We start from the raw sequence: 26,513 nt of genomic DNA, 5'->3' as shown, positions 1-26,513 counted from the left end.
ACAGATACTTCCCTCATCTTCAAGGGAAATAAGGCCCAGACAACACGTTGATTTTGAACTTCTAGCCACCGGAACTGTGAGACATTCAATTCCACTTGTTTAAGCCACCCAGTGACAAGAGCACTAGGAGCAGGTTTTGTTCTAATGAGGGGACTCTGGGGTGGGGGTGGGGGCTCCGGGATGTGGGCTGGTCACCAGAAAGACCAAGCCCTGATTAGAAGCTTGGAATTTTCAGCCCCAGAGCCCCTTCTCCAGAGAAGAGAGAGGGGCTGGAAATGGAGTTAATAAGTGATCATGCCCACACGAGGAAGACCCCATAAAGCCCCAATAGTACGGGGTTCAGAGAGCTTCCAGGCTGATGACCACGCGGACGTGCTGGGAAAGTGGCGCACCCAGAGGCTGGAGGCTCGGTGCCCCTTCCTACACACCGTGCCCGACGCATCTCTTCCATCTGAATGGTCACCTGTATCCTTTATCATATCCTTCTCTAATAAACTGATAAACAGCAAGTAAACTGTTTACTTGCGTTCTGTGAACTGCTCTAGAAAATTAATTGAACTGGAGGAGGGGGTCGTGGGAACCTCTTATTTATAGCCCATCGGTCAAAAGCACAGGTGACAACCCAGACTTAATGATCGGCATGATCGTAAGGGACTGAGCTGAAGGGAGGGGCACGGTCTTGAGGGACCGAGGCTTTAACCTGTGGGATTTGACGCTGTCTCCAGGTACAGAATCAGAATTGAGTTAAAAGTAGGACGCCCAGCTGGTGTGATAGAACTGCTTGCTGAGGGAAACCAGAAGTGTCAGAAGTGAAGTGTCCTGTGTAAAGATGAAGGAGACACTTAGGCGGAGTGTAGGTTTTTCTAATACAACATGGCATTTAACTTCTCATCAGTGTGTTTCTAAATGCAGGTGACTGATTAGAGGGTGATTCTCTAGTCTTCTTTCAAAACACCCCAAGAGTGTTACTGCTGCTTCTCAAAAACCCACAAAACAAAGACTGTTCTTACTGAGATTAAATAAATTATTGGAAGTGAATTCTTCTATTCACCAAATTATAAAACAACCCAAAACTATAAAATGTGGCAGCTGAGAACCATTCCTCCAGAATCTGACAGCCAGGGACCACGCCTCCTCTAGTGTTCCGGGAAATCTCACGCTCCTGGGGCCACGCAGCAAACCCCCAGCTGACACTGTGCCAGCCCAGAGAGGGGCACAGCACAGCAGGATAACAATCAAACGGTACCCATCTAGAAAAATCCCAAGTTCTGCTTAAACAAGGTGGAGTAGATACAATATTTTATCTCCACTTCATCCCCAAATCCCATTAAAATGACAGTCAAAGAATAAATACCATAAAAATCCACAAAGACAAAGGAAAAAGAAAACGAGATGACAGTGGAAGATGAAAAGCATGTAGGAGAAGGGAACTGAGCCGGGAGGGTCGAGAGAATGGAAGCCAGGCCTGTGGGGGTGAGGATGGGCGATCAGCCGAAAGTAAGAGAATTCGTACCAGATAAACTCTAAACTCAGAAACATGAGGCACATGAGCTGAGAACCAGCGGATTAGCTGGTCCTCTACATGGAGATGTGAACCCTCCAGCCTTTCTCCATTTGGTTTCAAAAATGCAAGCAGACACGTGTCCCTGCCCCATGCCTTCAGGCAGGGCGCTGGAAGATGCTCCAGGAAAGCCAATCAGCACAAGGGTAAACGGCCACTGCTACTAAATTTGGGAGTTTCTGCCAATGAAGTGGCTGGGTCCCTGCCTGAAAAAACACAACAGAAAACCTACAGTGATGCCTGTCAAGGTGATCGATGAGCTCCAAAAATCAATCCAAAAAATTAAATCCATGTTTAGGTGCCTCAGTCTTAGGTGTGAACACACATACGGGGACCACTAGACATTTGAGGAAAGCCTCTAAAATCAGAGCCAGAGACCAAAATAAACAAACAGGAAAAAGGAGCTTGGGGAAACAGACACAATGCAGAGATTTAAAAAAACTGTACAAACAATTCTTCGGAAAAAATGATAATCAATATCCTTGGAAACATAAGGAGATATTGCAACCATGAATCAAGAAGATGACGTTACAGAGCCAGCCCTTCTGGCCCAGTGGTTAAAGTTGGGCGTGCTCTGCTTCAGCAGCCGGGGTTCGGTTCGCGGTCGTGGGACCACACTCCTTGTGTGTCAGTGGCCATGCTGTGGCAGCAGCTCACATAGCAGAACTAGAAGGACTTACAACTAAAACATACAACTATGTACTGGGGCTTTCGGGAGGAAAAAAAAAAGAGAGGAAGATTGGCAACAGATGTTAGCTCAGAGCGAATCTTTCCCAGAAAAAAAAAGAGAAAAGAAAATGATGTTATATATTTTAAAAAAAGCATTTTGAAAACAAGAGAGTTCTTGTAAAATACTATACAATAGCAGAAGTTTATAAATATTATATATATATATAAAGTTATGGAAAATTCCCCATCTTTGGCTCTGACACTCCTGCATCCCTCTTCCATCTTACGAGGACCCTTGTCATTACATTGGGACCACCAGATAATCCAGAATAATTTCCCCAGGCCGAGATCCTTCATTTAGTCATATCTGCAAAGGCCCTTTTGCTGGGTAAGGTGACATATTCACAGGCTCCGAGGACTAGGATGTTAGGATACGGACATCTTTGGGGGGACTGTTATTCTGCCTATTACAGGGTAGGATTTCAAATGGCTACAGTCCATTTCTCGTTCCTGAATGGGCCACCTCTACCTCTGGTCCACAGGAAATTCGCATTCTTTGCTTGGGTAGAATCTGAGCAACTCTCCTTGGCTCGCTCCACTACCAAAGCAGCTGGCCAACCGCCTCACCTCTCCCCTGGATTCCATGGGCAGAGTCAGCCTTTGCCCTAACTGCAGGGAACATACGCCCTCCCCGTGGTCAACGGAAGCCCATGTCATGAGACTTGAGGCCCGGGCGGCAGCAGCACGCTCCCCGACTGGGCTGGGGAGGTCAGGCTCAGCACAGCCCCTGCACAGGAATCTGCTCCACCAACTCCCACCTCCACTCTCAACCCCTCATCCTCGGGCTCGGGGAGTGGCCTCACTGGTTCTTTTCGTGGAATTTTCTGCAGGTCCGTCTCTCATCTCACTGTGGATCTTGGTGGTTCAACTGAACGTCTAACTTAATCTGCTGTCAAAAAACAATAAGGAGAAAACTGGGCAGAGGATGCAAAAAGGCGATTCACAGAAGAATAAATACAAATGTTTACTACTAATTTAAAATTCATTCTTGGAGCGGCCCACTGGTGCAGCAGTTAAGTTCACATGCTCTGCTTTGGTGACCTGGGGTTCGCCAGTTCGGATCCCGGGTGCGGACCTACGCACTGCTTGTCAAGCCATGCTGTGGCAGGCGTCCCACATGTAAAATAAAGGAAGATGGGCATGGATGTTAGCTCAGGGACAATCTTCCTCAGCAAAAAAAGAGGATGGTTGGCGGCAGATGTTAGCTCAGAGCTGAGCTCCCTCAAAAAAATAAAATAAAATTCATTCTCCAAGCAATGAGATACATTCAAATTATAATAAGATGCCACCTTCACTGATGAGAAGGACACCATCCCACAGTTTGGTAGTGGCCTGTGAGGGACTGCATGGGCCTCTTACACACTGCTGAGGGGAATGTAAATATTTTGGAAGGCAATTTTTCAATATGCATCCAAGTCTTTAAAATATACATTTGATTAAATCATTGAAAGGTCTACAAAGATGAACGAACAAGGATATTTGCTGAGTTGTTGTTTATATTAACAGAAGTGGTGGATTATTAATCAATAAAGGATTGGTTAAAGTAACATATAGTCTCCATATACGAGGTCATGCTTTGTAACCATCTGAAGCGACGTCATAAAAGATTAACATGAGTAAAGAAGTGTGGATATATTGGCAAATGAAAAAATATGACTTGAAAAACAGTATTTGCAGAATAGTTTAATTATGTGGGAAAATACATACGGGAGAGAAACATTCCGATGTTAAAATTGGGTATCTTTATGTGGTGGGGTTATGGGTAAATTTTAATTTTCTTCCTTGGCTTTTCTGTATTTTTTAATATAAAACTCTGAAACTGTATTATAACTTTCTTAGTAACACCCATTTCTAACATGGTGAAGTTGTTCCTCTCTGCTCAGCACGGCTGTCTCTGGCCGGGCGCTGATGGAAGGGAGCCGGGGGTATTCCTGGGAGCAGGAATGTGGACGATGGCCGGAGCAGCTCGTCATCAGGATGAGTCAGGGTGCGAGCAGACAGGCTTCTAAGTCAGTGCTCCAGCAATAGACGGGCGCCGGCCCCTCCGGAGACCCAGTCTGCAAGCTTGGGTTCTGTGCCCACAAAGGAGGAGGAGGAGGATTCTGTGTGTTTCAAAGGGCTGGTTAAAGCGAGAAAAAATTGTGAAACAATTACAAAGGCATGCAGTGATAAATTCAAAATAATATAGAGTTATCTTGATATACTGGCTGGATTATGTAAGTGGTAGGGATGGTGCAGAATAAACAATGCAAGTTCTGAGAATTTGTTGAGAAAAGGTAGGGGAAGTACACTGATGAATAGATTGGTTCTAGCCAAAAAAACTCCTTAAGGAGTATCTCATGCCTATTATGCATATTAGGGTCCCATTAGGAGTTTGTGGACGACTGACAAGGAAGGAAGGGAGGAAGGTAGGGAGGGAGGAAGGAATAGGGGGAGGAAGGGAGCCAAGAAGGAAGGAGGGAAGGAAGAAAGGGAAGGGAAGGAGGGAGGGAGCAAAAAAAGGAGACGTTTCAGGTGGGAGGCGAGCCTAAGCCGGCGATTCTCAAAGGGCAGCCCCTAGACCAGCAACATCAACATCACCTGGAAACTGGTTAGAAACGCAAATCCTCAGCCCCACCCAGTGGACCGAATGGGAAACTCTGAGGCAGAGCCCAGCAATCTGTGCTTTAACAAGCCTTCCAGGGGATTCTGACGTAGCTAAAGTTTGAGAAGCACTGGGCTAAGCAGAGGCCCAGGCAGGCTGCGGCGAGGAGGCTGGCCGTACTGGAGGGGACATGCAGAATCGGGGCGGGGGCCAGGTGGGAACAGAGGAAGTGGGAAGCTTCTGCATTACTGGAGCTACAATGATTTTTTCACAAACAACAAGGCTGGTATTTACACATAACTAAGATGAAGGAAATGTGTTAAAGAAAACAAATCACCCACACTCTCTCCTCACCGAGACCTCAACCAGCTTGGTGTGCCCCGGTTCCATAGAGTGTCTGTACATGTGCATAGACAGCGTTCACATAGTTATAATGGGGTCGTGCACGTGATTTGGGGGTTTTGCTTGTTTTAGCATTTTGTGGGCTTTTTGGTACATTAGTCAATGAGTTTAAATTTTTATTGTGGTTTGTACTGTTGTATTTTATATCTTAGCTTTTCCTATTCTGTCTCTGGTGGGTTGTGACATCAGAACCAAACTATAAAGTAATCAAATAATGGGCTTAAAATTTCAAAAGCTGAAAAAGAATTTTCAAAAGTTGAGGTCTGGCCCAAAGACAAAAGCACTCGGAAGTAAATAAACAGCCAGAACCAGTTTTTCTCACCCCAGAAACTTGCTCATGGTGCTGGGCTGGAGTAGGGCTGCAGAGAATCAGAAGGAAGGTGTGTGGCTTGGGCCCATCCCCCACCTCACTGGCTCCCACACGACCTCATGGGTGAGACTCTGAAAAGAGCCTGGAGAAGTGGCAAGTGTGGCAGAGTTCCTTCCAATTAGCACGGTGTGGGAGCAGCGACGGCTACGTGACCCAGCTAGACTTGAGGACTCACACGACCTCTCGGATTCCCTCTGGCCTGGGGTCGTTTGGGTGTGGCTAAAAAGGCTGGACTGAGAAATTTCTGCTTTAGGGAATAGAGGCCACCCTAGGTCCTGGATGGATCAATGATCAAAGGAGAAAGAAGTCAGTGGACATCCTGGTGGACACCAGCAAGAGCAGGTAAGGACAAATTACTGCACACAGCTCCAGGGGAAAGTGAGCAGCTGGGGATGGGGCTGAGGAGGGTGGGCTGAAGGACCGGCCTGCAGGAGAATCCCCAGGACCAGCCCCGGAGCACGCCAGGGGTGCGACACTTAGCATAATGGGGGCTTGGAAGGGAAAGTAAGGCTTACTATAGAAAACTAAAGAAAGTTACATTTTTGGCACAACTGAGTCTATAGTCCAGGATTCATACGTGCTACAGTCATGTAAGATTTTTTCATGTCTTGTAACACTTAATAGTTATTTTAATCAACTGTATCCCCATCAAATGACTGTACTATATTTTATTTAATCATTCCCCTATTGTTGAAAATTGATTGTTTCCATTTTTTAATAGAATAAAAATACAATGAAAATAGTTATTCTGCAACATTTGTTTGCCACCTACAATATTCATACTCTAGACGAAGCATCCGGAATTCAGAGGTGAAAAGAACACAATCCCCGTCGTCCGGTGGGAGAGTCAGAGGTGTCGAATGTTCGCCACAGGGCAATAAACAGGGTTATAAAAAGCATGTAGAACTTGAGTCTTCTTTTAAATTACTTCCTCGGGATAAATTCCAAATAGTGAGATTCCTGGGTTATATTGACAGATTGCTTTCTAAAAGGTGTCATTTTGTACTACAATGAAGCAGTGCCGGTTTCTGTTGTGTAACATGTGTAGTAGCCCTTGATTCTAATATGTGCTGGGAAGATTTTCCAGGTCTTTTGTTTTCCTTTTTATTTATTTATATTCTTGTTGGGGGAGGCAGATCTTTAAAAGTATTTGAATTTCTCTTTTCCTAGTTTATTTCTTCCATGATTTTAAAGCTTAGAAAATTACCCCTTTAAGGATATGATACTCATTTCTATTTTCTGCTAGTTTCAATTAATTAATCCACCTAAGTTTATTTTAGCAATTAATCGGAGCAATCTATTTTCTAAATTGCTAGCTAAGACTATTCTTTCTTTACTTGTTATCTGGTGACACTCAGCAAGTGTGAAATTCTCACTGCAGGAGGACAGCATTGTGTGAGATATTAAACCTGGGAACGCCTAGACTCTGGTTAGCCTGGGGCTCCCATACGTTGAATTAATGACATTCATGGCTTCAGTGTGGGGAAGAACCATCAAGAATGGGGCAGCTACTATTTGGTTTACAGGTTATGTTGAGAAAGTTAAAAAAAAAATGCTGGAAGAGTTTCAGGCAGCCAGAGCTTAGAGAACGAATCAGAGAACAGATCATTGACCAGAGAGGAACATGGAATAAGATGGGAGCAAAGTTTCTACCACAAAGGAAGGGAAAAGTCCCTTTTGGTGCTGAGAATAGGAGCTGGGTGCCAGAGGGAGAAGGGAAGGCAAAGCATCACCTGGAATGTTCGGACTCCTTCCTCACCTCAGGATGGAACACTGACAGCAGGTGTGGCAGGGTAGGAGGTAGGTGGATAAAATGAGCTGCCAGATAGATTTAGTATCTGAGAACTTCAGGGACTGCTATCCTGCCCGAGGTGGCTACAGCTGGGGAAACAACAGGCCTCACAGAGAAACGGTTCACTGGTGGGATGGCAGGTCTAACACGATCCAGGAGAGGGGACGTAAGAGTGACTGGGGCAGATGCTGTGGGCAGACTCTGAGGGACCACAGCATGTTGGAAAGAACGCACTCTACAGTGTTCTGGCACCCATGAAGGAGTGGGATAGCTGAGAGACCAGAAGAGACCTGCATTTTAAGTAAGAAAGCTGAGAGAGTGGCCCTCTTGTCACCCGAGACAGTGATGAGGACCAGGGTGTGGGTGGCAGATGCCACTGTGATACCCAAGGACCAGGGCAGGCCAGCTGTGCCTTCATCATGAAGCAGGACGAGGGGATCTGAGCAGCGGTTGGGGCTGACCAGCATCACTCTACCCAGACACGGTCCAGAGAAGGGGTGCAAGGGACCCCTTCAGGATGTTAGGAGTTTGAGCTTTGAATTCACTGCTTTACCTAAAAGAGGTCTGAAAATGAAAGAGGTCAAGTTACCCTTAATCTTCAGGTTGAAATGTCCTGCCAATGTCACCTCGTCCCTGCTAGCAACAGAAGTTAGCTTCCAGAAGAAAGTGCAATTATAAAACAAAAATTTCACTTTTGTATTTCTGAATAATATGTAAATCTTGAAACCACCACCACCAAACACACACACACACACATACACACACGCACACAAGGCCTTTTCTGAATTTAAATCCTTTATTAATTTAAAATGTATTTTTAAAGTCAGAAGAAAACTTTAAATGTGTTTGGAGCATGTTGAGTCCATAGGCAATGCAGAAAGAGAGCTCTTTTTTCCCTTTTAATAGGCATAGTTGGGATTGCTTTGTACTTTGTGTCAGAGGAACTCGAAACTCTTTCCTGTGTTAGTGGTGTAAGGTGGATGAGGCCAGCGTGGGTGGCAGAGGAGTGAACACAGGAGAATGGGACAATCTGGAAACCTCTGCCTGCTTCAGAGTCCCCGCACAGCCTCTTGCTCCCTCACATTCCATATGTCCCGGTGTGCCTGGGGCAGTCCCAGATTACACCGCTGACCCAGCACAAGGATTAAAAGTGCCCCCTTTAACTTTCAAAAGCATCCTAGTCTGTCATACATTACGTGGTCACCCTGGCCACGGAGCCTTTCCACCGCAAGGTGGCAGCATCTGCCCACAGTTGAAAAGGACTGCAGCTTGTGGGTGGCGCCCTATCTGGGCAGACAAAGTGGCCCCTTCATTAACCCAGGACAGGGCTGGATGTATAACACCAGACAGACGAAATGGGGGCACCTTAGAATGCAAGGACTTGTAAAGGGGTCACCTTGTCCACCCCCGCCATGTGGCAGGCCACACAACCACACCAGGCACCCGTGGGAAACCTGTCTGCAGGGTGAGGATTCCCTCAGCAGCTAGAATTAGACCTGGGTTCAAGCATTCCCTGGGGAACGCGGGGAGGGGCCTCTCCCCCAGCGGTTTCTGAGGCCCTTCTGCGAAGACAGGAGCCCCCGCCCTGAAGGTGTAGCCTGCTTGGGCGTGTTCCTGAAGGAGGTGTCCACGTTCCAGCCGATACTTTTCTTCTTCCTTCTTGTTAATGGGTTGAATTTTGTCTGCAAAAAGATAGGTTGAAGTCCTAACCCCAGTACCTCTGAATGGCCTTATTTGAAAATAGGGTCACTGAAGATCCAAGTAATTTAGATGAGGCCTTGGAGAGTAGAGCGGGCCTTTGATCCTGTGACTGGTGTCCGTGCAAGAAGAGAAGAAGTATTGGAGTGATGCTGCCTCAGGTCAAGGAACGCCTGGGGTACCAGAAGCTGGAAGAGGCAAGGATGAACACTCTGCTAGAGGGTTCGGAAGGATCATGGCCCTGCCAACACCTTGATCTGGGACTTCTAGCCTCCAGAGCACGAGAGAATAAATTTCTGTTGTTTTTCAGCCAGCGGTTCGTGGCACGTTGTTACAGCAGCCCTAGGAAACCGATGCACTGCCCTCTCACACTTGGCCAATCCCAACGTATTAGCATCTCTCACTGCATAACAACACTCCCACACAGTCAGCAGCTTAAAACAACACACATTTATTATCTCCTGGGTTTTGTGGATCAAAAGTCCCAGCATGGCTTAGCTGAGTTCTCTGCAAGGCTGCGATCAAGGTGTTGGCCAAGGCTGGGTTCTCACCTGAGAGCTCAAGTAGAGAAGGGTCCGCTTCCAAGCTGACATGATTATTGGCGGGATGCAGGTCCTGTAGGTTGCTGGACTGAGAGCCTCGGTTTCTTGCTGGCTGCAGGCCAAAGGCTGCCCTCAGTTCCCTGCTGCATGGCCCTCTCCACAGAGCAGCTCACGCCGTGGCAGCCGGCTGCAGCAAAGCCAGCAAGGGAAAAACTCTCCTCACAAGACAGGCGCTGCAATCTCACGCATCTGCATCACGGAAGTGACCTCTCGTCACCTTGCCATGTTCTGTGGGTTAAAAGTAAGTCACAGATCACCCCCACGCTTGAGGAAAAGGCATGAAACCCAGGAGGCAGGGACCACGGGGGCCACATCTATGAGGGGTGGGTAACAAATTCCCCCAGGGTTATGTTTCCAGTGTGAACATCCAGGAGCTCAAGTCTCCACAGCTCTGTCACCTTCTCCCCATAAGTCAAAAGACAAAAGTTGTTTTTCCTCCCCATTCCCAAATTGGGAGCAACTTCTCACTGGTCTGTGGGGTGACCCGCTTCCCAGCTATGCCCCTTTCTCCGTGCTGCCAGTGGCCCCTAAATCCCGGGGCAGGGGCCAAGAGTGGAAGCTGAAAGCAGGCTGGCGTGGGCAGGGACAGGCTGTGTTCTCCCAGGATCTGGCTATTATCTTCCTCGGGGGTTGAAATGAGCCACTGCTCCTACGCGTTCACTTTTGCCTCTGCTGCTGGGCTCGGGGTCAGTCCCACTTCGGCAGGGAGGGTGCTCCCCTGATAGTCTCTGTCTCCACATTTTCCCCACCCTCCTTTACTCTTAGGCTGAGGCCATGTGACTAGTCCAGGCCAAGTACATTTGATGTGGCACTTTTGAGGTGAAGAAATGAAAAGCCAGTGTGGTTTCTCCATCCGTTTCTTCCCTGACTCAGCAGACTTGGAGGCCAAGTGTTGAGAGGGTGGTGCCACTAGATGAGGGAGCTGGGCTCCTGAGGGGTGGCTCTACTGGAGAGAGAGACCCTGCCAATCCATGTGGGATGTTGCTTGAGTTAGAAATAAATAAAGTTCGCTGTGTTAAACCACTTAGATTTTAGGGTTTGCCTACTGCATGAGCCTAGCAATAAGTACCCTAACTGATCACCTTCATTTGGGTTTCTCGATCAGCCGTCAGGAAAACGTTGCAAAGAGAAGCTCAGCCAAGCACATCCAAAGCATCCCAAACATGTGCTGGGGTCCAGAGATCTGCCCGGGCCAGTCGGAGACTAACACTGACTGTTGATTCTGTTTGATGCCACTTACAAGTGTGACCTTGGGCAAATGACTTCGCCTCTGTGCCTCAGTTTCCATCCTTGTAAAATAGGGTTCTACTAGTACCTTGTCATATGGCTTTTGTGAAGAGTAATCGAGTAAAACACGTGGAGCAGTGGACAGTTTCTTGCTCGTGGTCTGTGTTATTGGCTGGGATGTGGGTACGCACTCTGGGGCACCAAGGGGGTGCTCGCTTCAACCTTACCCCCAACCTCTCAGCACAGGTCCCTGGGGGCTTCTCCTCGGCCCAGGAAAAGGATTGGGCCACCCATCTCCAAAACAAGTCCCCACTTAAATTCTTTCTTCCTTCCCCAACTCCCTCTTTCAAGCTATTCCCTTCCTTTCCTTGACACTAGAGGATGCTTCATGATTGCACCATCCCAAACTCCAGTTCAGCTTCTAGCTCAGTCCAGTAGACAGCTGGCAGGGGTGAGGCAGGTGGCCGAACTTGAACTTAGAGCAAATCACTCCTTGTGTGGGAGATAGGCTTCTCACTCATCAGAACCCAACTGACCTAAATGTTGCTAGCACCCTCTCCTATCCAGACTTGTCCTGACTGCTTTCTTAGAGTTCTATGCTTTTCCTTCTTAATAGTCGTTAACATTTGTAATTATAGACTTGTTTCTATGCTGCTCAGATCAAGGTCCCTCTCCTCCTCCAGACTATAAGCTTCATGAAGGGAGGGACATACCTGTTTTGTTCACTATCGATTTCCAGCACCCAGCATAGTGTTTGGTTTATTTATTCTTGATAAATACTTGAGGTCTCGTTAAATTAATTCCTCTTTTTCTTCTCATACATGCCCTCCACCCACCCGCTCTCCACACCGCTGACATCAGCCTGACTTTGTGCTGCTCATCACTACGATCCCAATCTCATGACCTTTGGGTGTTGCCACAATTTCCTAACAGGTTTTCGTTTTTCCAAATGTTTGCTCTCCAATACATGTTGTCCACTCCACTACCCAGCTCCTAAAAAACATTACTCACAGGTTTAATTCCCAAGAGCTTTCGAGACATACTGACAAATTCATCTAGAAGGGAGCAGCTTTGATGGTGTAGGGCAGCGGGGCAAGTTAACTTCCCTGAGGCCCCACATTCCTCTCTAAATAGCAGGGATAGTCATGCTGACCTAGGGGTCATTGCAATGCTTAAATGAGATCATGGCAGAAAATAAACACTCAATACGGAATACATAGTTGCATCAATAAGAGTCTATGATTTTAGTCCAAAGGAATGAGGCTTGCTCAGATGAGCCAACAAAAGACTCAGGTGGACTAGTTCAAAGCTACGGAGAAAAGAGGGAATAGATTTAATCTTATATTTCTCTTTCCAGAAGGTATAAGCATTACTAATAGCTAGAAATTAAAAGTAGTTAGATTTTTCTCAATCAGAATTTCCTAAAAATTAGAACTGTTTGAAAATGGAATTGGCCTTGTGTGAGTTCCCTGTCACTGGAGGTAATCAAACTGAGGTGGAATGTCTCCTTTTTAAGGAAATCTTTGACGATATTGTACATCAAGTGGAGATTTGAATTCTGTCACTTCTAAGGTCCCTTACGCTTTATGATTCTCTGATAATTTATGATTCTATGAGAATCTTCTCCTAACTTCTTCGGCCCATTGAATTCTCTCATTCTTTTGTACCAGCAAAAGTCAGAGGAGTTCACATGAGACTGAATCCTGAAGGTGCTGGATCAAAAGGGCTGAAACGTAACATAAGATAGAGAAGAACTTATTGATTTGGGAACACTCTCTAGGGATACAAGATTTAACACCCTGGTAAGGCCTCCAGGAGGTGATATGACCTCGCTGTTCAAATGGCTCCTAGAAGTAGGGAAAAAGTGATGGCCTAAGCTAGATGAAGTTGCAAAGCCAGTACTGCCCCAGGAGGCAGTGGAAGGAGAAATGCAAAGGCTCAGGGAAGTAAGCATGCTAGAGTGGATATACCTAAGGCTGGGAGACGTACTAGATGATTCTATTCCATGGGAAGGCCTGTGGAATACCACTCACAAAAGCTGAAAGAAATGAGCTGGTTGAGAAGGACACCAGTATCACCAAAAAGATCACCTGGGGTTCTCTTCCACAAGCCAAGGCTGATGGTGAAGAGGTAGGTGGAAAATTTGGTTCAGTGATACCAATAGTGATGATAGGCCCAGGACCAGAGAGGCCAGGTAGATGCAGTTATGATGAGCAACCTGGCTGGAGCCAAAGGGATGTCGGGGAGGAAAAAATTTTTCCTCTATCCTTCTAAGTTCTTTGGCTGGCCTAATAATTAAATTGACATAAAACAGATTAAGAGGAGAAAAACTAACTTAATTCATACGTGCAAAGGTCTCATAGATATGAGGACCAAAGAAACGAACAACGTGGGCAGCTTTTCTAATTTTTAGACAGAGAAACAATAAATTTGAGAAGAACTGACGAGATGAAGAAAGTGAGGCTTGGGTACTAATTAGAGAAGAAATGAAGCAGAGTTTGTTTGCACAGCCTTCTTGGCCCCGAATTCTCTGTCTCTGGTGATAAGGATGTCTCTCTGCCTCCTGGTGCAGGGAGGGTGTCTTTCACATGGGGGATTTATTTCCTGCTTTCACGGGGACAGAAATGAGGGTCTTACACTGGCTGTTTCTTAAGTAGCTTTAATTCAAAATAATTGCCATGCCAAAGTAGCACGTCATTTAGGGGCAACGTGCCCTGAGCCCCATCAGTTCCCCCCTCTGAAACTTCCCTGGAAGTTTTAAATATTAAAGGCTGAACTGATGGCTGTGGAGAGCAGAATCAGGTTAGTAGCTGAGTAGTACACTGATCCTTATCTCATTGAGCCAGTTTCTTAGTCCTGAGAACAGGTCAATCCAGTTAAACTCATTTTAGCAGGCGGTGATGCAGGTGGGCTCCCAAAGTTAGCTCTGTGTTGTGCAAGCAATCAGTTATTTAATAAGAGGCATGTCAAGGGAAACAAGAGAGAAACAATGGTTAATGATTGGAGAGAATTAAAAACCAGTTTCTGAGTTTTGAGAGTGGCCAGTTGAGAAGATTTCTAGATGTCAGATTTGAAGCATTCTTCAGATAGAGTGATGGCAGGCAGTGACAATTTGACAGATTTTGCTGGTTTGCAGTTTGAATGACTCTGGTGATTTTCCTGAGTGGTCACACAGCAACAAGCACAAAGATGGTCCATATATGAGCTGGTGTGGTGATTTACCTGAAGTTTATATCAAGTTGTCCAATTTTAGTTTGCATGGCTTTAGAGAAAGAGCAGTTTTAGTTCTTAATGATTCTGAGTCAGAAGCATGGGAGAAAAATTGGAAAAGTCAGTTTGGAGAATTGTAGTGAGACATTGGAGGAAACTGGAAGAATTCAGGTTCTAGTCCAGTTTGCAGGTAGAAAACAACCTCAAAGAAAATTAATAGAACTAGAATCTAATATCCATAAATGTATATTATAGTTTCTACTGAAACATAATTTTTTCTCTTTACCTTCACCCCTACTTCCATCAAAGATAACCATAGTAAGACCAATTTATTTGTAAAGTCATTTCAATAAACTTGGGCTGGTTATTTACATAAGTGCAGCAAGAATAATGACTGACCGTATGGAATCTTTTAATCTGCTTTGCTGGAATTTTCCATAAGGAATCTCAGATTCGACCTCTTGATAACCTCAAATGAAGGACTTGCCATCAGACTTCACCTGCAATACCTATAGATTTGGGTTAATTCCTCTCTTCTCAAGATCCTGAAAATATTTTGAGGTTCCTGGGCCTGTCACGAACTGACTTTCTCTACTCACCTGGTAAAGCTTCTGGGAGCCCTGTAAACAAAGTACCAGGCAGACATTTCCAAGGGGCTTTATTTGCTCCATAAAATCAGCCTTAGTTCCTTAAAGCTATCTGGTCATATCTGAGTCTACACATGTCTCTCTCAAATATGACATTCCAATCAAAACCTTGGTAATATAACCAATGTTTCCAATTGCGTCCTGTGACAAGGAGAACAGATTCTTATTGAACTTATGCAAATAACTATATTGGCATGGAAATGAGAATACTCACTGAGAGTTTCTGAATTCTGGAGAGACCAGGAGGGAGAAAACGGTGTGTTTTATCTTTCATGTAAGTCATAGGTAGCTTAAAAGAAAAGAGTTTCCTTAAATCTGGAAAAGCAAAACATTAAGAAAATCAGCATGTTTCAAATAAAAAAGTCATTAAAAAGTTAGAATCATTCTCTCCAGTTCGTTCAGTTCCATGTAATTAATCCTTGTTTATCTTGGTCTTTGGTTAAGTTTTATGAAGCCATCAGTTTCTCCATTAGGGCTCTGTAAATTCTTACTCGGTTCAGTGGTATGATCTGAAAGTTATCAGAAACTTGTATTCTAGAGTACTTGTCAGATTCCCTTCCACGAATTTCTCTGAAGATGAAACACAGTTGCAGGAAGCTTTTGTAAAAGCTTCTGAGTAAAACAAAAACTGTAAATAATAAAAGACTTTAAAACACCCATGGTTAAAGATCTGATAAGAGTTCATTATAATGCAGTTGACAAGGAAATTTGCTTATTTCTGTGACACATAATATTTTAAGATAATAACTTGAATTATGGCTAATAACATTATACCAGGACATATCACAATTTTAGGAATTTTACATAATTTTTAGAACACTTATACTAATAACATTCATCATGCACTATAACCTAAGAAGATTTATCATAACTTATTTGAAAATGCTTCCCATGTAATTTAACATATAAAATAACCCTAATTAGTGTAACATCTCTCCTTTTTTAAAAATAATAAGGAGAGAGAACAAATCTTTGAGATGTTTCAGGGGCTGTCTGGAAAAAATCCCAAAGTTAATTCTAAGTCAAAAAGACTTCATTTAGAATTTGATTGGGGGCAGTTTGTCAAAAAGATCAAGCAGCTTTAAAGCACTTGGTCAAATAGGATCATAGGTCACTGTGAAACAATAATCAGTTATCCATTTAACCAAAGTGACAAGTTAAGTGCTTGTAAAAACAAAAGGCTCTCTCAGTGGAAAAGATTCAATTTTTCAAACAATCAAAGACCTGATGATAAAGACAGCAAACACAGGAAATCATTTTTATAAAACATAGAATTGCTGCTTTCCAGGCAGATCACTTAAAAGGCAAAAAAACCAACCAAACAAACAAACAACCTTCATAATATCCTGTCAAGAGCAGGCCAACATTCGAGGAAAACTCTATCCTTTTGAGAGAGAGAAAACCAAACTTTAATTTTGCACCAGCATGCCTTCGATATTAAAACTCATTCACTTAATTAAATTCATTTTAATCTTAGCCAACCCAGACTACACATAGAATTTCTTCCCAAAGATTCCTTTTGCTTAAACCTTCTATAACTTTCTTTTTTACATTCAGGCATTGTCTTTCCTTCTTCTCATAACCAGTTGTACTTTAGGACAAATTTACTTTCTTTTCCCCTAACAAAACATCTCCATACCTCATACCTTTTCTTACCCAAAAACATCTCCTACTTTCCGTGTATATAGAGATGTTCCCCTATTGTTTTTAGTAGCTTTAACCACATATATTAATTAGAATTCTTAGCCATTAGAAACCTTCTAGCAAAAACGAAGAAGCAAGCAATTGTGGACTATCGGTTACACCAGCAGTATTTTTTAGATTGGCAAATTTATGAACACATTTCATAATTTCTAGAAATGTATGCTTCATCACAGTACATTTTTTCAATTTGGTATAAGATGTGTTTACTAATAGACCCAAATTTATCTTTAGTTTCTCTGCAAAAAGAAGCCAAAAGTAAATAAACCTGTGTTCAGTAATTAATGTTCTAGTATTTCATCTTATTTAGAAAATGGTCTAGATATTCAATGAATTTCCATCACTTAATTTAACTTAGCAAAGCTGTAAGGGTGTAAGTTAACAAAAAGATTTGGAAAACTATTTAAGCAGACATACCATAAAACAATTATTGCTGAAAAATTCACCTAAAAACTCTTATCTCATTTACATCTATTTAATTCATTTGTTCTTAACAGTAATGTTTAGATTACCTACAAAAACTTCATGAGACATTAGACAAAGTCAGCCATCATCTCAAGCTAATTTTTTTGCTGACAAATTTTTCAACAGAGATAATATGAGCTTGTTTGATTAGTAAACCCAGGTAAAATAAAAGTTGTTTATTTGCATTATATTTAATGCTGATAACTCTGAATACATAACTATTTTAATTAAACCAAACTTGAACTAGTTTTTTTCCCCAAAGATTAACCCAAGTCACATGAACCTGAAAAACACTAAGGTTAGTTTCACTTATATCTCTGAGATTTAAAAATACTTAATTTATAAGTGCTTTATTTTAAGACAATTAAATAGAGCTCTTTTGCAAATTAATTTTGGCAATACTATCTGGAGGTAGAAAAATGTCATATCTATAACCTACATACATAGACATGTAGACAGACACAAACAGAGATCTCTTAGGTTTTATTTTAAAACTTTATCCGTAAACCAGATATGATACAAAACTCACTAATTTATAAGTAATTGTGTCTCTAGTAGACAGAATAAATTAAGGTAAGAGTTAGGGAAAGAGTCCGTTTGTAGCAGTCAGTATTTTTAAAAGATCTTTTTCTCTCTTTTTATTTTTCTTCAGTTTTAGGCGATTGTGGGCTGTGTTTACATTTCAAAGACATGATAAAACTTACAGCTTCAAGGGACAAAGAAAGAATGCAAGTTGTTTTTTCCTTGGAGTTTTGGGGTATATTTACCTATTATCAGAAGTCTAGGGTAATTACTATTTAACTTTTTTCTTAAGTGCAGGACAATTGTACTTCCAATGTCCTGATTTTTTTTTAAAAGATTCAAGTTGCAAATCAAGAATTATTGATTTTAACTCTTTTCTTTGTATTCCTGCAAGCTACCTTCAAAGAATTGAGTAGCCACAAAGGACATTGTATGGCAAGGCCTGAAGCTGGCAGAGCCTAATTGTAGAGCCTAGCAAAAAAAAAAAAAAAAAAGAGAGAGATAGAACCGTATTGTCCATCCTTGGTGCTTTTGCTGAATTTATTTTCTGGCTTTTAACATTTAAGTGAGCAGCCTTGGGCTTGCAGATGAGGCTGGAGCGCTCTCTGCAAATCTTGCTGGGAGAGGGAAGTTAGCACAGACAGCAGGGGGTTAGGGGTTTTCTGGGGAAGGTGGAGGAGTTAGGGAATTTGCTGAGATGGGGCCAGATTTTAAGGGGAATTTACACTGGATGTGAACTTTAATTTTGTTCTGTTTAATTTCTGTCTTTTCATCTTGTTAAAAGGAGTCCCAAAGGCTAGCTCTTATGTTTCTTTGTATCCACTGTTTAATTTGGTCTTTCCAAAGGTACCAATAAAAAAACGTTTAAGATGAGAGCTCTCTAAAAATTTTTTTCTTTTAAACATTGGCAATTCATCATCTGGACATTGATGAGTGGGATCTTATAGGATCTCAACAGCAGCTCAAACCAATAAGCCTTTTATGGCTTAACCAAGGATGCAGGGGTCATCCTACAAGAGAGTACAAAATATGCAGCCCACGTAAGATCTAGGAAGTTTGCTCCCAAAAAAAGCGAAGGCCTTCATTGCATAGGCGGTAAAGACGATAGAATAAAAACAGCATCTCTGGTCTCTCATGGCAACGTGAGTTGCTCCAGTTACAGACCCTGTAACCTCTGACACTGGGCAGGCGCTACCGGAGTGGGACTGTTCCAGCACCAACAAAGCGATGAAAGTTGAGATGACAGTGGCCCCTTATGGATTAGGACCCTTTATGACAAATTCCCCTGCGAGCTAGCATAGCCAGACAGAGTGCTGCTTGTGACTTTGTGTCTCAGAACTGCAGTCTGTTTGACTGGCTACTAAGGTTCATCCTGGTAAGTGCACCTTCCAGACAGCAGACACCAGAGAGAATATTCTCTCTGGTCACAAAGTCAAGCTCTCAGGACATAGAACAAGACAAAAGGACAAACTTCATCTGGTTTTGACGTAGGAGACCCACAGCAAAGTTTCTCTATACAGATGCTGGTCTGCCGAGAATCTCGCAGTCACCAGTCTGTGAGGCCAGCTGAAATATCAGGCTTACAGGGCCTGTGCCTGCATTCCACCCTATTGTTGCCCTCCTTATAACAAATGACACAACAGACAGAGACAAAGAAAAACAATGGCTATCTCTGGGAGGACAGGAATCAATAAACTAGAGTTGCTATGCCCGAGGAACAATTAGTGCCACAAATATTTCCTCCCGTTAATCTAAATTTAGAGAAGAAAGGGACCAGGCGTACAGAGAGATGGAGGGGAGCTGACTTTGGTAAAAAAAGAGAATTCTTACCTTCTGCTGACCCTTGTCCAGAGTCCCAGGCTCTTGCAGCTGCTTCAGCCCTGGAGCAAGGAGTGTCTAGTCAGTGAAGTTTATCCTGACGGCTATGTCCACTGTTATGGAGGAAAAATTTTTTCCTCTACCCTTCTAAGTTCTCTGGCTGGCCTAGTAGTTAAATTGACATAAAATAGATTAACAGGAGAAAAGCAATTTTAATTCATATCTATGGAGGTTTCATAGATAAGGGACCTAAAGAAATGACCGAAGCAAGCAACTTTTATACTTTTTAGACGAAGAAACAATAAATTTATGAAGAACTGACAAGACAAGGAAACTGAGGCTTGGGTACTAATTAATGAAGAAATGAAGCAGAGTTTATTTCCACACACTTCTCAGTCCTGAATGCCATATCTCTGGCAGGAAGGATGCCTCCTGATGCAGGGAGCAGACCTGTCACCTGGAAGATTTATTTCCTGCTTTCCCAGGGACAGAAAACAGGGTCAGAGTATCCAGCATGCACCTGCTGTTTCTTAAGTAACTTTAATTCAAAATAATTATTCTGTCAAAGTGGCATATTTTGGGGCAACATGACCTGAGCCCTGTCAGGGACCTCACCCACAGAGAGTTACGGAGATGATCAAAAGAACACAGCGTCCCGAGAGGCAAAACGGACACTCAGCCAACAAGGGTGTTTCCTAGGTTGCACCGTTAGAAGAAGTTAAGGATGGAGGACAAAGAGCCTGAGGGCGGTAGCCCCGATAAAATGTCATAATCCCTTGCCCATTTTCTGGACCTGAGCCAGTTTCCAGACTCAGACTCAGCCGGGTCCCAGGAGAATGAGCCCTGCGACACCAGCAAACGTATACAGTAATGATTCCATAAGTCCTTCCCAAAGAGACCCACGGTCATTTATTTGGGTAACTGTACACTGGGGAAAAGGGATTCACAAATGTTCTGAGGACCATTGGACACGGGGGCCAAGCTGAGATGATACCCAAAGAACCAAAGTGTCATCACGACCCCCTGTTCTAACTAATGGGGTATATGTGGCCAGGTAATGAATAAAGTCCTGGCTTACATTGTGCCCACTAGGTCTGCAGACACACGCAGTGGTAGTTTCTCTAGTCTGTGAATAGATAATCGTGGTTGACAGGCTTGTTAGTTGGATCACTGGGTCTTAGGCTTGTGGGGTAAGAGCTATCGTAGTGAGGAAGGCCAAGTGGAAGCCTCCGAAACTGCTCCATCCCAGCCAAGACAAGAATTACAAAACAATGTCTCCTGCTGGGGGGAATTGTTGATATTGGTACCACCCTGAAGAAGCTAAAGGAGGCAGAGTGGTATTTCCCATAATATCTCCCTTCAAGTTAGTAGTTGGCTCCTGCAGAAACCTAGTGGATCCTGGGAGAGGACAATTAACTACCACAAGCTCAACCAAATATTAGTCCCGAATCCAGCCTTTGTGTCTGTTTACCTACTACAGCAGATTGACATGGCCTTGGGCAAAGAGTTTGCAGCCTTGATTTGGTGAATACATTCTTTGCTATTCCCTTCAGAGAAGAAGATTAGAGACAATTTGCATTTATATGGGTGAACAACAACATATATTTACATTATTGTCTCAAGGCTGTGCTAACTCCCCTGCTCTCTGTTATAACATAGTCCGAAGGCATCTGTACCATCTGGACATCCTGAAGAATGTCATGTCAATCCATTATTTATTCATGACATTATGCTAATCAGGCCATGTGAGCAGGAAGTGGCTAGCATGTTGGAAGCCTTAGTAAGACACACATGCCTCAGAGGGTAGGAGGTAAACCTTTGAAGACTCAGGGAACTGCCACATCAACAATATTTTTAGGGGTCGAATGATCAGGGGCCTGCCAAGAAATCTCTCCCCAGGTGAAAGACAAGATGTTACATCTTGCACCTGCCACCACAATGAAGGAAGCAACATAGCAGATAGGCCTCTTTGGCTCTGGACCAGCATATTCCACACTTGGAAATACTGCTCTAGCCCACACACCAAGTGGCATAAAATGCTTCTACCTTTGAATGGGGCCCAGAGCAGAAAAGGGCTCTGCAGCAGGTCCAGGCTGAGATGTAAGCAACCCTGCCACTTAATATTAGAGGTAGAGGTGTTGGGAAAAGATGCCATGTGGAACTTCTGACAAGCCACAGTGGGACAATCGCAGCCTAGTCACAAGGTCCCCTGTGGATATTTTGCCAGGCCATGTCATCTGCAAGGGAGAATCGTGTGTCTTTTAAAAAACAACTCCTGACATGATACTGGGCCTTGGTAGAGGTGTAATACCTGAACCCAGGACACCAGTTCCAGGGTGCATCTGGAACTGCTCATCGTGAGCTGAGAGCGATTACACCCACTAAGTCATAAGAGCAGGCAGGCCAGCAGCAATTCATCATTGATTGGAAATGCCACGGCTGGGACCCAGCACAGCAAGGACTTGAGGGTACAAGCAAGCCACGTGAGCAAGTAGCACAGCCCCTCATATCAGCTAGAATGGCTGCAACAGTGCCCCTCCCTCTGCTCACAAGGGGCCACATAGGAGGATTCTGTGTAACTGCATGGCAGGGGACCAGAAAACCCAAGCTTCATTTGTAGATGAGTTGGTTCAAGACATGGGTTCAAGTTGGAAGTGAACAGTAGGTATATTACAAGGAGTGGCCTCAAAAAACAGTGGCAAGAGAAAGTCCTCCCACTAGGCAGAACTTTGGGCAGGGCACCTGGTCATCTACTTCGTGCGAAAGGAAAAATGGCCTGCTGTTAGAATACACACAGGTCTGGATAGAGAAAGATTGAAAGGTTGGTTAGAGACACGTGGATGGACATGGGAGAAGCATGAAGACTGAAGCTCTTTGTATCATAAGCTAATGCCCACCAGAGAGTATCTACATGGAAAAAAAACTAATTTACCAAGAAGACAGAATGACTTGGCCATCTGACATCAGCCACCTCTAGGTATTGGCCACATGGTGCTGGCACAATGAACCCACAAAGGAAGTAGCCACAGTCAGAGGAATGGGGCTATGCCTGGGCTCCCACAAACAGCAAAGGCTCCCACTAAGTAAGGATGAGTTTAACACTGTTGCTAACGAACATCCAACCTGCCAGCAAAGAGCTGGACACCAAGTCCCCCATCTAGCACATTCCTCAAGGAGACCAACTGCCTCCTTGGAGGCAGATTAATTATTCTGAGCCCTTTCCACCCTGGAATGGCCAGTGATTCATTGTCACGGGATAATGTCTATTCCAAATAGCATCATAATCAAATAATCCCAACCAGTAACAAAGGGGTAGTGGTCTGGGACTTCAAAGGGAAGGAAGACAATTCGCAGGAAGATGGGAAGAGCAGATGTTTGGTAAACAAATGTTTGCCATGCCGTGCAGGGACAATGGGACACAGAGAGGACTTTGAACAAACAGGCCTTGTAAGAGCCCCCACCCCCACCCCTCCACCACATGTCACTCATGTTCTTTGCAGTTGTCTCTGGTGATGGCTCTCTTCCTGCTAGAGGCCCTCCATCTAAATTCTTTTAGGCAGTTAAAGGGGAGGAAAAAGGAAAAACTTCCCAAGTCTTCTGGTTCTTAAAAATAATCAGCCTAAAATAATCCTTGTGCCAAAGAGACACATTTTGGGGTGGCAAATTTTGCTCCCGTACACAAGTCAGTCCAGGAAGGTTGTGCTGGGAGCTGTTAATCATGATTTCCTGCAGCGATCTCCAATATCCTCAGATGGGTTGCAGCTGAGGTCTTAGGCCACACGCTCCTATGATCTGTGAAACGATCTCCCAGGCTCTGTGCTTTTCCCAGCATTCTGTGCACAAGCCTAGAGCATCTCTGCACCCTCCCGACCGCTTTGAATGCCTTCTGTGTTTGGAGGGCCGTGAGTGTTGCTGGACCGCAATCTTCGCTATCTGCCAAATGATTATTGAGGTTGTAAAAGCCTGCGAAAGCCGTTATAAAACGATTACTTGTGCTTTACAAATACTTTTTCTGTTATCATTTGGAAGAGTGACAATTCTCATGGTTCACCTCCCTTTATGAGTTTCTAAGTAAGTGATCAGGTCTGTGGTAATCCAAGTGTTCTGAAGCAATGTTTTTTCTGTGTGCAGCATGCTGGATTGGGGAGGAGGGGGGTGTCTCTTCTGCGTATAACGAGGGTAAAAACAGCTAAAACTTAGCAGCAATGTGTAAGGAGGAATGCAAGCCTTGACTATCAGTCACGTGGATAGATAAGACATCTCTGTACATGGCTCTCAATTATTCATTAGAAAACGTGTGTGGAGAGGGCAGAGATTGTGCTATAGCACAAGTGGCTTTCCTTGCCTTACGTACCTTTCCGTTTGCTGATTTTTACTCTGTGTGTCTATTCAGAAAATAAAATCCTTCGCTAAAATTGAGATTGGGGGATTGGAGGTGGGTGCAGGGAGTGGATAAAGCTCTTCCCAGATCTCACGTTTGCTAAGTACTATTTCGCTTTTTTCTGGAGTCTGGAACCTGAAGTCAGAAGGTCACGGTGCCGTGAACCTACATAAAGAGGCTCCTGTGGCTTTGTGCTGGGCGAGAGGATCCAGTTACGCTCCTGAAAGAGTGGCCCGCACAGAAGTTTCTCCCTCACAAACCTCAGAGAGGGCCCATCGTGGCTCTGGGTCAGCGCTCTGAAGGTGGCCCAGGGCTTTGCAACTAACTGAACTTTACTGCCATTTATGTCTTTAGTATGGAAAAAACTTCAAACTGTTCAAAAGTAGACAGAAGAAGATACCCTTAGGGGTGTAAACTGACTGCATTATTTATAAAATAATGAAAATTTGACGAATATTTATTTTAAAATACACAATCAATCCAAATATGTCCTTAGACAAATTGATTTCTTTTTCACCTTTCAAATGTCAGAAAGAAAAGAAAAAGACCTCTGAATAGATGAAAACTTTCAAAAAGGACTTTGTTTTCAGAGTTCGATCATTTGAGAGTGTGCTCCCTGTTGCTGTCAGCTAAGCTGTTAATATTATCAGCTAGTGATTACTGAGAACTTACTGCCTGCTAGGCGCTTTGAGCTACATGAATTATTACACTTAGTCCACATCATAACTTTATGAGGTAGATGCTATTATCTCTTCTTTTGCAGATTAGGAAAACAAGGTTTAAAGCAGATAAGTAATCTGACCTGTATCATTTTCCGAGGAAAAACTAGGGCTGGGATATTAACTTGGAGGGAGTCTGACTCCAAAGTCTATGTGACCAACCGTGATGCTATACTGCTCCTGAGGAGCTGGGAGGGGAGAATCTAGCCAAGCATTAATCACCTCTCTACCACCTGCACAGAGTTGGCTCAATTTGGGGGATAAGCCTCTGAAAGCAGGGCCACCACGTACAGTTCTTCAGGTTGTGTGCTGCTCAAGCATGCCACAGTTAATGGGATGTCATTCACATTGTAGATGTTCTAACTGATATGAGAGGCTACAGGTGTTGTGAAGCTCTGGAGCTCCAGGATTGGAGTTCCTGACCAAGTCCTGGTCACACACAGCTGTGCACACAAGCACTGGAACACACACATGCACAAGATGCCTTGTCCCAACTACACTCCAGAGGTCCCATGGAATTGTTTCCTTTCCTTTCCTCTTGCTCTCAGAGACTCAACTCCTGTCCCCAACCCATCTTCAAACCTGGAAGAGGGACCGCATAGAGAATGCAACCTGCCACCTATCGTTATTCGCATCATGCACAATAGACCAAGTGAATTCATTTTTCTTAAGGAAGAAGCTCCCTTTCTAACTGGTGCAAGGGTGCTACGCTGTTGTCAGGGCTCCTGGTGAGAGTCCTTAGCTCTGCCTGCAGCACCTCCGGCCCGGCAGCCCCTCATGGGTGAGCGCTTGGGCTGTGCCGGCCGTCTTAATGTCAGTTCAAACGCAACAGAGGTGGGCACATCACATCTCTTATAAGGAAAGGAACCCACACATGAAAGATTTTCCAAAGGGAAATAGTGGGGTATTTTTGAAGTGTGTCATGCGTCTGGATAAGCCATACTTGTCAGTGATCTCTTTCCATGGAGACTGTCCCATCTACTGTCCTGTGCTTCGTCCAGGGCATGGATTCATAACCCCCAGGCATGCAGCTGAACTGCAGTCAGTGACCCAGTTGCCTCTCCATGGGAGTTGAAGGGCCAGGTCAGCTAGAGAAGGCACCAGCTGCTGGCTAGACAGCAGGGGAATTCCTCTCCTGAATTTTCTCTCCTGCCCAAGTTGTTGCATCACTTATCCAGAAGAGGCCCTAATGGGCTGGCAAAGAGGGGGCATACTGAAGAGTCTGGACCCCGGAGTGGAGGGGAAATGAGAGGTGGGAGGGTGCGGATGTGTGTGTCCCCTGACACCAGCCCTGGAAAATTTCTGCAGGAATAAGCAGCAGTAAGAATGACAGGAACCAGGACTGGTGCCCTCTTATAAGAAATAAAAACCAAGGCCCAGGGTGAAGTGACTTGATGCTAGCTGTGGAAGGGTCTGTGGCTAAGCTGCACCATACACTTGGATCTCTACTGTTAACTCCAGCTGCTCTCCAACTCACCAGTCTTGCCTCTCAGTCTCAGGGTTTAAGTAAGAGAAACTAGAAAACGTCCAAACACCAGCATCTCAAAGAGAGAAGAAGAAAAGTCCCAGAGGACTTTGTTTCTGGACCAAGATGGATGGAGGAGCCCCAGCAGAGCCTGGAGAAGGACAGGTGAGCTGAGGCTTTCTCCCTGGAGGGTGGGGTCTTCTCTCTGAATGCGGGTGATGAGTGGCAGCAGCTGCTGTCAAGTGTTCACTCAAGTGCCCTTCCCAGAGCAGGCTGGGCTCGCTCCCAGGAGGCCAGGGAAGGACTCCGGAGCTCAGGCCACAGCATCTCCCTCCTCCCCAATACCTTCTGCTCAGCCTCCCTCTCCCTGCCCAGAGTGCCTGATTCCATAGAGGCCCTGAGTAATTTAGAACCGACACACGTTGGAAAGAGGAGGAAACATGGAGCCAGTGCAGTCAATGCTCCTCCGCTGTGGTGGGGAGGAAAGGCGCGGGGCTCAAGGTCACTGTGTCTGCCACAGGCAAAGTGGAGCCCCCTGAATCCTGGGTCTCTGCTCTTCCCTCTACCCCACACTGGCTCCTTCCTTTCTTGTCTGCTGTCCGGGGGTGGGGGGTGGGGAG

General features: G+C 44.5%; 1 protein-coding gene across 4 annotated transcripts in view; it reads left to right on the top strand.

Annotated features, from left to right (window-relative positions):
- The first annotated feature begins 5,593 nt into the window (after window positions 1–5,593).
- Window positions 5,594–26,513, top strand: part of FCAMR (Fc alpha and mu receptor) — a 33,027-nt gene continuing 12,107 nt past the window's right edge. Inside the window, exons 1-2 of one of the 4 annotated variants that reach the window (XM_008541726.2) lie at window positions 5,594–5,988; window positions 25,922–26,058. In XM_008541726.2, the coding sequence (XP_008539948.2) occupies window positions 26,020–26,058 (39 nt within the window). In that variant the 5' untranslated portion in view covers window positions 5,594–5,988; window positions 25,922–26,019. Of the gene's footprint in view, window positions 5,989–12,891; window positions 13,096–25,370; window positions 26,059–26,513 lie in introns of those variants that run through there. The other 3 variants (XM_070591382.1, XM_070591385.1, XM_070591381.1) reach the window with 3 other exon arrangements.

Source organism: Equus przewalskii, chromosome 23 (genome assembly GCF_037783145.1).
Source record: "Equus przewalskii isolate Varuska chromosome 23, EquPr2, whole genome shotgun sequence".
In the NCBI taxonomy this organism is placed as follows: Eukaryota; Metazoa; Chordata; class Mammalia; order Perissodactyla; family Equidae; genus Equus; species Equus przewalskii.
Note: the sequence above shows the minus strand (reverse complement) of the source record. Positions and strands in the feature narration are given on the sequence as shown.